The sequence below is a fragment of the Osmerus mordax genome, chromosome 22 (assembly GCF_038355195.1).
Source record: "Osmerus mordax isolate fOsmMor3 chromosome 22, fOsmMor3.pri, whole genome shotgun sequence".
NCBI lineage: Eukaryota > Metazoa > Chordata > Actinopteri > Osmeriformes > Osmeridae > Osmerus > Osmerus mordax.
The window spans coordinates 4,871,127-4,884,161 of record NC_090071.1 but is presented as its reverse complement, the minus strand read 5'-3'; the positions used below and the strand labels follow the sequence as shown (position 1 = coordinate 4,884,161).

The 13,035-nt window shown below is 48.9% G+C and overlaps 1 protein-coding gene across 1 annotated transcript in view; it reads right to left on the bottom strand.

Moving 5' to 3' along the window:
* ush2a (Usher syndrome 2A (autosomal recessive, mild)) overlaps positions 1-13,035 on the bottom strand; it is a 269,485-nt gene that overhangs the window by 70,835 nt on the left and 185,615 nt on the right. The window contains exons 29-40 of the mRNA XM_067260969.1: positions 11,396-11,522; positions 10,998-11,099; positions 10,638-10,826; positions 10,218-10,348; positions 9,746-10,022; positions 9,352-9,576; positions 8,992-9,072; positions 7,445-7,630; positions 5,458-5,595; positions 3,846-4,007; positions 2,389-2,548; positions 51-213 (exon numbers count right to left, since the gene is read on the bottom strand). Coding sequence (XP_067117070.1) covers positions 51-213; positions 2,389-2,548; positions 3,846-4,007; positions 5,458-5,595; positions 7,445-7,630; positions 8,992-9,072; positions 9,352-9,576; positions 9,746-10,022; positions 10,218-10,348; positions 10,638-10,826; positions 10,998-11,099; positions 11,396-11,522 — 1,941 coding nt within the window. The remainder of the gene's footprint in view (positions 1-50; positions 214-2,388; positions 2,549-3,845; positions 4,008-5,457; positions 5,596-7,444; positions 7,631-8,991; positions 9,073-9,351; positions 9,577-9,745; positions 10,023-10,217; positions 10,349-10,637; positions 10,827-10,997; positions 11,100-11,395; positions 11,523-13,035) is intronic.

Below are 13,035 nucleotides of genomic sequence, written 5' to 3'. Positions count from 1 at the left end.
GTTCTATTTTTATACTTTACTTGAACTCTACTATGATTTGCGTTACTCACAGCGACAGAGACAGAGTAGGAGGTCCCAGGAGTGAGGTCACGGAGGGTGTGGTCTTCAATCAGCTCCGAGGTGTTATAGGTCAGGATAGGCTCCGCCCCCTCCACGGACAGGAAGACAGAATAGAACTCCAGCCGACCATTCACCTGAGAGGGGCGGGCCCATCTGGGGGAGAGACAGGAAGGGGTTTCGTCTGTTAGCTTGTCAGTCTGTTATATCGACAATATCCTCAGTAATCAAGCAACAAAGATAAAGGAGGAAAGAAAGTATGACAGGGAGAGAGGGAAAGAAGTTGGTGTGTGTGTGAGCGTGGTAGAGAGAAGGAAATAATCAGAATGTCTGTGTGAGTGTGTGTGTGAGAGAGTGTGTGAGTGAGTGTGTGTGTGCGTGTGTGTGTGTGAGAGAGAGTGTGTGAGTGGGTGTGTGTGCGTGTGTGTGAGAGAGATTGTGTGTGTGAGGGTGTGTGTGTGTCAGCCGTCCCCCGGCGGTTCAACAGTGGTTATCAGGCCAGACGAGGGTTTCTCCTGGAGGAGAGGAGACGGAAACAGGCCAGGCAGCTCAGATACTGTTACACTGTCTCTCTCTCCCTCTCTCTATCTCTCCCTCTCTCTCTCTCTCTCTCTCTCTCTCTCTCTCTCTCTCTCTCTCTCTCTCTCTCTCTCTCTCTCTCTCTCTCTCTCTCTCTGTCTCTCCCTCCCTCTCTCTCTCTCTCTCTCTCTCTCTCTCTCCCTCTCTGTCTCTCTCTCTCTTTTTTCCACATCTTTACCTCTCTCTGTCTCACTCTCTCTTTCTTTACATCTCCCCCCCTCCTCTCAGATCCCTCTCTCTGATAGGGGAGGTAGAGTGTCCTCTGTGCTATTTCCAGACTGAGAAAAGTCACCCCCTCCCCCCCAACACACACCAAAGTCCTGTCCTGCATAGTGTTTCAAACAGTCCTTTTGTTCCACTGAATTTGGACTGGGTCACAGTCTACCCTCACCATTTCAGAATTAGCCAACATCAATCCCCTAGCTAAAACAGTCATAATGCGTTCAGTCTCTATGGTACTTCCTGGCGTTCAACAGCCCCGGAGAGGCCCCGCCCCCTCTGAGGGGCCGGCCACGCCCTGAACAGGAGGTCCATTGTTACAGTGATGAATGTCGTCAGGCTGCGTGTGACGGATGAGTGTGGAACCGTGTCGTTAGCGCGGACGTTAATCAGTCATTTATGTTAGCGTAGTGATTTATACGGTGCTGGAAGCCTGAATGACAAGGGATTTGTGATTATTTATACTGCAAATATTCTAAATATTCCTAATATTCACACTCAAAGTGTTTTCAGTACAGTTCAGGTGGATATGTGGACAGAGATGGAGTGTTGGAGTGTCTGTGCGATTGAGTGCAACCAGAGACTTTCTGTCTCTTCACCGACACACATATTCCACACACACACACACACACAAACATAATGACACACACAGACATTATACGCACATATGGATCCAGACTATCTTTGCTGGATCATCATCCTCTTCTATAGTTTCTATTTTCATCCCTGTTTCCAAATGTGTCTTTCCTTTCTCTCCCATCACTTCTTTATTTTCCTCCCTACTTTTTCTCTCTCTCTCTCTCTCTCTCTCTCTCTCTCTCTCTCTCTCTCTCTCTCTCTCTCTCTCTCTCTCTCTCTCTCTCTCTCTCCCTCCCTCCGTCTCTCCCTCTCTCTCTCTCTCTCTCTCTCTCTCTCTCTCTCTCTCTCTCTCTCTCTCTCTCTCTCTCTCTCTCTCTCCCCTTCCTCTCTTTTCCTCTTTCTCTCTCCCTCCCTCTCTGTAGTGTTGGAGGACAGACAATGACATGCAGTATAAACACATCTATCTATAAGCCTGCAGCCTCTCTTGAGGTGTCATATTCAATGACACCCGCTGTTGTTTATGGCTCTGTGACGCTGTGCTAACCTGTACACAGCAGCACATTATATCATAACACCTGTACACAGCACCATACACAACATCTACTGTATACCTGCAACGCATTATCAAAACACCTGTACACAGTACCATACAGAACAGCATCCATACCTTCAGAAAATCACCTCATCACACCTGTACAGAGCAGCACATAATTTATATAATGTATAATATATTACATTTATATTCACTTGTAAAGATAAAGATGTGGGGGAATGACAGCTTGTAAACAGGGTATGAGCGTGTGTATGAATGCGTTTGTGTGTGTGGATCAGGGTGTGTGGATCAGGGTGTGTGTGTGAGTATGTGGCCATGCGTGTGTGTGTGCTTGTGTGTGTGTGTGAGTGTGTGCGTGTGTGTGCGTGTGTGTGTGCGTGCGTGTGCGTGTGTGTACTTACTTCACGCGGACGCTGTGTGAGTCGAGCGCTGTGAGTGTGGGCGGGGCCAGAGGCCCAGGTGGCTGCTGGGAGGTGAACAGGGTCACCTGGGAGCTGTTGGTGCAGCCTGCTGCCGTACACACACCCAGCACAAACACGTGAGGGGAATACACACCCAGACCTAGAACACACACACCCATACATATGCACGGACACAAACACAGATGTGCTCACACACACACACACGATTGCACGCATACACACGGACGGAGACACACAAAACAGAAGAAAGAGAGTTCAAAGTACAATCACTACATTATTTGAAAATCTCACAACCACAGCGAGAGGAGGACAAAATATTTGGGCTCTCACTCACACACATGCAAACACACACACACGCACACACACACACGCCCAGCAGGCTGATTTGTTAGTTATTTGTAGAGGGAGGCGGGAGGCTGAGAGTCAGGCTGGAAGCCGAGGGCTTCAAAGAGAAGGAGCTTCTCTCCTTGAAGATGAGGGAGCAGGTTTACAGCCAGCAAGTAGAGGGGAGGGAGAGGGGAGCAGAGGGGGAGGGAGAGCAGGACTGGGAGGGGGAGGATTGGGGACAGAGGGGGGGATGGAGAGACAAAGAGGAGAGATGAAGGAGAGGGAAGGGGCGAGAGGAGTGGAGAAAGGGGGGAGCCGTGAATCCAAAATCTCAGCAGGGAAACTGCATTGCTGGGCCAACGCTTACACACACACGCGCGCACACACACTGCTGCCAGACACACACACACACACTGCTGCCAGACACACACACACACACACACACACACTGCTGCCAGACACACACACACACACACACATAAACACTCAAAGATTGGATTCCCCAGGTTTATAATCCAACAACAGAGAGAAGAAAAGAAAGAAAGAAATAGGGGAAGATGGAAGGGACCAGATGGAGGTGTGTAAGATGATGGTCCGGAGGAGGAGGAGGAGGAGAGGGGAGACAGGCCTATGTAATGGTATTTAGCTAATGTAACGAGATCTTTCATAATCCCCAGCATCAGTGTAGACATCAGATACAGCACATTAGCACTGCACTGATAACACCATGCTTTGTGTGTGTGTGTGCGACTGTGTTGGACAGAGGGATTTCCAGTTCATACTGCAATGCATTTCTCCTACGATCGTGTATGCGTGATGGAATATTGTGTGTGGGTATGTGTGTATGTGTGCATGTGTGTGTGTGTGTATCCCAGCCAGATCCAGTCCCAAGTCTGACATGTGTCTCCCCCAGTGTTTAAGGCTCTTTAGAGCTCTTCCCCTGGTAACTCCCAGACGCTCTGCTCTCCTCTCTTTCTAATGCTAATCCCTCGCACCATTTTGTTTTCCTCCACTCTTCCCCTTTTCATGGAGCTCTCATCCTTCTGTACTGACGGGGCTGTCTCGACAGGCTTATACACACACACACACACACACACACACACTCTTACCGGTGACGTTGAGTTGTGTGCGGTTGCCACGGTAGCAGAGGGTTCCATCCTGGTACAACAGGAAGTGTGTGACCCGACCGTTGGGCCTGCGAGGAGGGGCCCAGGTCAGTGCCAGGGAGGAGGGGTGAGAGACTGCGTCTGGGGGGGCCACGTCCTCTGGAGCTGCGGGGTGGGAAGGGGGGAGAGAGGGGTGCGTGTGTGTGTGTGTGTGTGAGGCAGAACAGGGAGGGGGATGAAAAAAGGGTGAATAAAAACTAAGTGAGAGAGGAAGATGACATGGTAAATGATGAGAGAGAGGACTGGCTTGTTAAATACTGGAGAGAGAGAGAGATAGAAAGAGAGAGAGGGAGAGAGAGAGATAGAAAGAGAGAGAGGGAGAGATAGAGATAGAAAGAGAGAGCCAGAGAAGGAAAAGAGAAAGCAGGAGGGAACTTGTATCACCAGTCTTTTCTGACAGAGAACAATGTTGAAACTCTGTCCGGCTGAGAATCGATACAGTAATCTCACATCCACAAGCTATTGATCCCCCCGCTCCCCTCTGACCCGCAGCGTCATATTAGCCCTTAAACAAGGCTATTTAGCTCAGGCCAGATTAATGGGCAGACTCGAACCATGCCCGCATATCTCTCAGTCCCCTCCTCAGGACCCCTAGTGGGGCTAACACCTAACGCCTACCAAGAGAGAGGGGGAGAGAGGGAGCGATAGAACAGAAAGAAAAGTAGAAAGAGTACCGAGATAGGTAGATGAACAGAGAGGCAGATAGAGAGGTGGAGAGAGAAAGATGTAGAGCAAGTGAGAGAGGTGCAGCAAGAGAGAGAGAAAGAAGTAGAGACAGAGAGAGAGAGAGAGAGAGAGAGAGAGAGAGAGAGAGAGAGGGAGAGAAAGAGAGGGAGAGAAAGAGAATGAGGGAAGAGAAGAGCAGAGCAGCCTTAGGATTTGGTCATGGTGAAAGATAAGAGAACGTTAAGGAGAGAGAAGAGAGGAGGGATGATTTGGTTGGGGAAGGGTGTGTGTGGTGGAAATGTTTTATTCTGGAATTATACTCCTTTAATGTGAAATCCCTCTGTCAAACCATCTACTTTGAGTGTGTGTTTGTGGACACGTTTGTGGTTTTTATGTGTTCTTCTGTGTGTGACTGTGCATTCTATGCGTGTGTTTGCTTTATTTGTACTGTATATGTGTTGTGTGTGTGTACTGTACTGTGTGTTTGCTGTGTGTACTGTGTGTGTATGTACTGTGTGTGTGCACTTCTATTAATCTCTCACATGCCCCTTTTCTAATGACAGCACAGCAGCATTATACAATGGAACAGCAATTAACAGTTCCATTCATCAGAATCACAGCTATTACACACACAGTCTATTAAGCTACAAGGCTGCTTCATCCCTCTATCTCCTCTCCCTCCATCCATCCTCACATCCCTATATCCTCCCCTCCTCCTCCATCCCTTCATCCCTCTATGTCCTCCTCTCCTCCCTCTATCTCCTCCATCCATCCATCCATCCTCTGCTTCTCTCCACTCCTCTCAACACTACAAAACACACAGGCATAATCCATCACTACTAAAACGTAGGCGGTAGAAGTGTGTGATTGTCTTAGTGTGTAACTTTACCCTCTTCAGGAGTGACAAGGCTCCACCTCCCGACACCATCTTCACTGTTGTCGCGGCGACTCTCCGTGCAGCCTGCCTGAGTGCAGGCCGCTACCGTGACGATGTAGCGAGTAAACGGAGTCAGACCAGACAGCAGACCTGAAGAAGACAGAGAGAGAGACAGGAAACAAGAGTGGCTTTGAAGGCAATAGATTTGTTTTGGATATTTTCTGATATTTCTTGTGTTCGAGTGTGTGTATGTGAGAGAGAGAGACAGAGAGAGAGAGAAAAAAAGAAAGAAAGAAAGAGAGACTGTCTATGTCAGAGTCCCTGGAGAGGAGTTCCCTGTCTAACTCCAGAGCAGAGGTGAAGCAGCTGATGGAGAGGAGGAGGAGGAGGTCTAAATGACACTTCAGGTATAAATAGGAACAGGAGGAGGAGGTGAAGCAGAAGGAGGAGGAGGAGCAGTCCACAACAGGTATTGATAGAAGCAGACAGTGTGTGATATCATCTTCCTGCAATCTGAGATACCTGAGAGAGTAGGAGGGGGAGGGGGGCAGCCCTAGAACACTATACCTCCCTCTCTCCCTTTTCTCTGTATTCCCTTATCTTTCTCTCTGTCTCTCCTTCGCCCTCCCTCCCTCCCTCCCCCGCTCTCTCTCTCTCTCTCTCTCTCTCTCTCTCTCTCTCTCCTTCTCCCTCCCTCTCTCCTCTGTATAAATAGCAGTCTCTAACAGGACCCCCGAGCAGTAAATTACAGCACAGGACCCGTGAAAGCCCAGACTTTTAATTAATTTTAACAGTTTAAAATCATCAGGATTTATTTATAAAACTCATCGTCCCAAAAACTAAGCTGTACACTGTTGTACTGTAGGTAGGCTGGTTCAGGGGGGTGAGGGGCTCCCTGAGTGGCTCTCTGGCTCGCGTCCATGACAACGGTCGTTATGGTAATCTGTGGGCGGATAGATGGCTGTCGTGGCGATGTGGTTGATGTGTGCATATCTTTCTGTGAGTGTGTGTTTGTGTGTGTGAGACAGGGAGGCCTGGATGGCTATAAACAGTCTCTCAACAACTCCCTAATTGGCCAGGTGTCCCTGCCTCTTCCTTCACTCCTGCTCTTTTCCCTCCTTCTCTAACCCTACACCTCTTCATCTTTCCTCCACCCATCCTTCCTCCACCTTTGTTTATCTTCTCTACTCTTGCTCACCCTCCATCTCTCCTTTCTCCTCCCTTCTCCTTCTACCTCCGACTCCATCTTCCCTTCACATACTCATCCTCTCTCCTCCCTCTCGCCCTCCATCTTTCTCTCTCTCTCTCTCTCTCTCTCTCTCTCTCTCTCTCTCTCTCTCTCTCTCTCTGTCTGTCTCTCTCCCCCTCTTCACACTCATTCTGTTTTAATTCAATTAGGACTGAGCCCTACTCTGCTATTACACTCTCATTTGCTTTCTGTGTTTTTATCTTCCTGGGTGACTCTGCCCGCTCTGGCAGGACGTCATAAATTAGGACGGACACCCCTGCTGTCTGCCAGGGAGAGAGGGAGGAGGCATGGAGGGAGAGAACGGGAGGGAGAGAGAGTGGCGGGAGAGGGACACTTGAGGGAGAGAGAGGGAGAGAGAGAGGAAGAGAGAGGGAGGCCTGGAGGGAGAGAGAGAGAGGCGGGGAGAGAGAGAAAGAGGGAGAAAGCCCATCTTCATTTTTGCCTGGAGACATGGGACATCAGGCAGGGACGAATCAGAGTGGTTGTAAAGCGAGAGGAAGAGAGAGGTAGAGAGAGAGGGAGAGGGAAAGAGAGAAAGAAAGAAAAAGAGAGAGAGAGAGGGAGGTCTAGTATGACATCATTAGTATCTGGGGTAGGCCAGATTCCTCCTCCCAGATAGCTGGCAAGGCCCTGGGGAAAATGCCAGAGAAAACCTAACTGTGTGTGTGTGTGTGTGTGTGAGAGAGAGAGAAACAAAGCTTATGTGTATGTTTGTGACGCTCCAGGGTGTGTGTACATCTACACACTCACCTGTAAAGTTTCCTCCAGACAGGTAGGTTGCGCTCACAGGTGCTGAGCCGGGCTGGTCTCTGTCATAGGCTCTCAGCTCATACCTGTCAATCACACCTCTGACATCAGAGGGCGGAGTCCAGCTCACCTGGGCACTAAAGCCACTCCCACTCTCAACTCTGGAGGGAGGAGGGACACTAAGGGGCACTGGGGAGAGGCAGAGAGAGAGAGTACGTGTGAGAGATGGGGGGGGGGTGAGAGGGAGAGAGAGAGAGGGAGAAACAGAAAGGGATAGAGAGAGAGAACGATGTAAAGAGGAAAACAGGTTGAAAATAGGGTGAGAGGGAAACACAAAGCGTGAGGGGATATCGAAAGAGCAGAGAGAAACGGAGAGGATGAAGAGAGCGGAAACAGAGAAAGCAGAGAGGGGGAGAGAGACTAAAGGAAAGCATCCTCCATATTCTCCAGCTTTAATAGAGCCAGTAAATCACACAGAACCATTAGCATAAATACCATTTATTAGAGTTGTAACTTTTTCACCACTGATTTAATACATCCACCATTCATTCTCAACCACATATCACTGCAATCAACCACCTCTGAGCTCTCTCTCTCCTGCTTGCTCTATTTTTCCCTTCCTCTCTCTCACACTCTCTCTCTGCTCTCTCTCTCACACTCTCTCGGCTCTCTCTTTCCCTTTTTCTCGCTCCATCTATCGGCTCAGGAGGGCAGATGAGGAGAGGAGAGTGGTGGAGAGTGGATGAGAGAAGAAGAGAAGAGAGGAGAGCAGAGGAAAGAAGGAGAGTTGAAGAGAGGAGGGTAGGTTAATTCCCCACCAGGGAGAGACGGGGTCAACAGGCTTTAACATAAATACTGAGGCAGAGGCACACACACACATGCACACGCACACACACACACACTGGACATATCCACACTTTACACATACACGGACCACTTCTAAACGCATTATCAATCTCAGTTACCATTGTAACCATCACTGCTGTAATCACATGGTTACAATGGCCAGATCCTTCATGTCACAGATACAGAGATAGACCTGCACACAGACAGCTCTTTTCCCTCTCTCCCTCTCTCACACAAACACATACACAAATGCATACAGCACACACGCTCAAACACATCATTACTTTGTCTGGGTGGAAGCAAACAGCTGCTATTTGTAACACTGTGTGTGTGTGTGTGTGTGTGTGTGTAACAGGGTAGCTGCCGTGCTGGGACACATGATAAGGTATCGGCCCGGTCCATCTCATCTCTCTGACCATATTAGACCAGATAAGACCAGAACAAGCCTCAAGGAAAACTATGACACAAACAAATACCAGGGGAACTGCTGGTGTGTGTGTGTGTAAGAGTGTGTGCGCGTGTAGGGTTGTGTGTGTGTTTGTAAGAATGTGTGTGTATGTGAGGGAGGTATTGCTGCTTTGTCTGTGTTAGTCTCTACTGTAGTGTGTACAGTAAATGATCTATCCATGTGTGTATGTGTGTGTGTGAGCGTGTCCCTGGGTGTGTGTGTGTACCTGTCCCTGTGTGTGTGTGTGTGTGTGTACCTGTCCCGTGGCTGCGTGTACGGTCCCAGGCCCCAGTTGTCCAGCCCCCTGCAGAGGACGCCACCACCCTGTACAGATACTCTGAGAGAGAGGGAGAGAGAGAGATGGGGAGAGAGAGGTAGAGGGGGAGAGAGAGGGGGAGAGAGAGGTAGAGGGGAAGAGAGAGGTAGGGAGGGAGAGAGAAAGGGAGAGAGAGAGATGTATTTCAGAGGCAGAGTAAGCAGGTTAGAGTGTGTGTGTGTGTGTGTGTGCATCTTTCATCATACTGCTGATGGAGAGAACAACCTGTCCTGTACAGGTTAGACTGTGACCTCCACTTCCTTTGTCCTGTGTGTGTGTGTGAGTGTGCGTGTGTATTACCAGTGAAAGGCTGTAGTCCGTGATCTCTGGTCTGTGTCTCTCGGCCTGTGTACACCAGCACAGAGTCATTGCCACGGCAAACGAAGCGGCTGTCGGTTGCCGGGCAACCGTCCAGGTTGACCCTGACAGAGTGGCGGACGGAGGCCGACAGACTGATGGCAGACACAACCGGTACGCCGGAGAGGGAGGTCTTAACGGCCACGCCCCTCACACACCCTCCCAGACCTGTAGCTCAGGGAACAAGGAAGAAATGTGTGTTTGTGTGTGTCTGTGTTCCTGTGTGAGTGTGTGTGTCTGTCTGTGTTCCTGTGTGTGTGTGTGTGTGTGTGTGTGTCTGTGTGTGTTCCTGTGTGTGTGTGTGTGTGTGTGTCTGTGTGTGAGTGGTGTCTCTAACCATGTCGGTGGCTCATGCTGGCCAGTCCTCTGTGAGAGAGGTGGGGGGGAACCCCCCCCAGGTAGAGGGGTGAGTCAACCCTGAGCCTCCCGCCTCCCTCCCCCCTCTGGTACTCCGACCAATCGTTGAGGGAGGCAGAGATAAGGGATCCCTCTTTGACCAATGAGAGCTGGTTCCATTCGCCATCACAGTAGCTGAGCCCCACCCACATGCTGAGGTGGGTCACATGACCGCCCCAGGACAGAACCCAAGACAGCAGACCGCCCTCAAGCTCCGCCTACAGAAACACACAACCAGGAAACTTCAGAAATCAGCTTTATGTGTTTGTGTGTCTTCTTGTGTATGTCCAGTTGTATCCAGAGTATCATTTGAAGGCTGTGTGTGTGTGCACTGTGTGCATGTACTGTGTGTGTGTGTGTACTGTATGTATGTGTGTGTGTGTGTACTGTGTGTGTGTGTGTGTGGTGGTCACCAGAGCGTAGTCTTCTCCCTGTGTGTCGTAGCTGAAGAGCAGCAGAGCGTCCAGCTGGTCCGTCCTAAACTCCAAGCTCATCTCAAACTCCTCCCCCCAACGCCACACCTCCGCACCCAGCTCCAGGTAACCTGGGCAACCACACAACCACCACTGGTCTTTCACTAACTCAGGTTTGTCCTCTGTAGTGTTGTTAGTAAAGTTCACATATTGTACTAAGTACTAATAATGTACAAATATTACGTATTTTGTATTGACTGTAGAGGGTATTTTTATCTTTCCAGGCTACAAAAGCACTTATAAACAGAAAATTCTTAATTACAATTAAGGTATATTTTGAAAAGACAGTTTGAACCAATCATAGACACATATAGTGGGTGGTTTGGGCTTATCACAAATTCAGATTAAGACTAGTCATACCTTGTCCCAGGAAGTGTGCTCCATCCTCAGAGTGAGCAGGGCATCCCTCCCAGCTTTCCAAGGCCACCACCCTCTCTGTAGCTCTGAACCAATCAAGGGGCTGCCAAACTTCAGATGGACTGTCACTCATCTTCACCTTCACATCTCTAAGGCAACCAGAGAACCCGTGCTGAACCAATCGGGCATCCCCTAACCATAACCAGGAAGAGAGATGGAGAGAAACCGAAGTGATGATAATGGTTTAACGGTGTAATGTGAGATCAGAGTATGTGGCAAACATTATAAGAACGGACCGTTCCAGTTTGTATCCATTTGAATCCCACTGTGGAGGGCCAGAGGGGTGTTCTGTAGTGGACTGACCTGAGTCTTGTCTGTGAAGAGGAAAGTCCTCTGGCAGTCCTCCGATAAACACCCCCGTGTTCTCCCCTATGATGGTACTGCCGCTGGATGCAGACGCATTACCTGGTGGTATGGGTAGTGGGATGGAGGGATGGATGAATAGATAGATGGAAGGATGTATGTATGTATGGATAGATGGATAGATGGGTGGATGGATATATGAATGAATGAATGGGTAGATGGGATAGATGTATGTATAGATGGATGGGTAGATGGATGGATGGATGGATAGATAGATGTATGGAGGGGTGGTTGGATGGATGTATGGATTGGGTAGATATAGGAGATGGAGGAGTCTCATTAGTTTAACACACACACACAAACACACTTCACCATGAGTTATCCATGATAATGTTTACCTGTAAATGTTTCGTCCACCATGATGGTTCCAACGGCCTGCTTTCTGGTTGCCATGACGAGATGCCACTGGTTGTCATTATACTTCCTGTCTCCGTCCCCCTGCAATCCTACTGCGACTGCAGAGCCCTGAAACACACGCACGCACGCGCGCACACACACACACACACACACACACAGACACAGTGTGATATTATAATACAGGGCTGTTGTCCAGATAAAGTATGACATCATTGAGATCTGTGTTCAGCAGTATGGGATAGACTAAATATGCTGTAAAATATAAAACAGTAAACACACACAAGCACACACAGACACACACAGTGTCACACATACGGAAGCGTGATGAAGATTTAATGATGAGATCAATACTATATATGCATAAATGCCAAGGAATATCAGTGCACGACATCTTTACTACCAAGCAAGACATTACTGTACACACAAACACACACACAGGGTGACATCTAGTCAGCATAAACAACTGTGCGGGTGTTAAACTGTATTTCAAATGAGACTACAGTATGTTCTTTCTTTCTTTCTCTCTCTCTCTCTCTCTCTCTCTCTCTCTCCCTCTCTCTCTCTCTCTCTCTCTCTCTCTCTCTCTCTCTCTCTCACATCCTTTATCTCTCCTTCACCCTGCCAGTCATTTCTGTCCAAACCCCGGGCCACGCTGAAGCCCATCTGCTTGGCTGGGCCGCACACACTCTCATTACCAGGTTGAACACACACACACTCTACACAAGAGTTTTGATCTGGCTTAACCTCGACCTGGAATAATGGAGTGAAGGGCTAGAGGTGTGTGTGTGCCCATGTGTGTGTGTGTGTGCCCCCCTGGACCCTTCTCTCTTTAATATTGCGGTCTATTTGGGAGTGGAGACTGATGAAGATAGCTACAGTATGTCCACTTCCGGTTGCCAGATAAGTAGCACTTAGCCAAAGTGCTGGCCCTCACAGGGGGTTGTTGACTGTGAAGCCAGCCTTGGCAACCTTCAGGGAGGGGGAAGCCAATCTCTTATAGCAGAGAGAGAAGAGAGAGAGAGAGAGAGAGAGAGAGAGAGAGAGAGAGAGAGAGAGAGAGAGACAGAAAGAGAGAGGGAGAGATAGAGAGAGAGAAAGAGGCGGAGTCAAAGAAAGTGAGAGAGGGTAAAATACAATGAGACTAAGAGAGAGAGAGAGACAGTGAGAGAGTGAGTAAAGAGAGAGAAAGGTCAAAGGGTAGGGTGAACCTGCATTGATACAGAGGGTGACATTCATATGATCTATTTATTCATCCACTCTGACTGACAGACTCAATAACCTAACAGAGAGGGAGGGACAGAGGGCAAGAGAGAGCGAGAGAGAGCGAGAGAGAGCGAGAGAGAACGAGAGCATCCCAATGTTCACAAAGGGACGTTGTCTTTCAAAGAATCCAATCTCTCCCTATCTGTTTTGTCCTTAACATTTTTGCTTTAGAAATTGAATGAGTGTGTGTGTGTATGTATGTGTGTGTGTTCGCTTCTTAGTGACAGCTAGCTAACAGTAGCTAAACAGCTCTCAGTGAGACAGCATTTCATAAAATGCTAATTAATTCCATCATTAGAAAGTGTGTGTGTGGGGAAGCATACCAGTTTCCTGTGTCACGCCAAATTAGCTCCCCCGT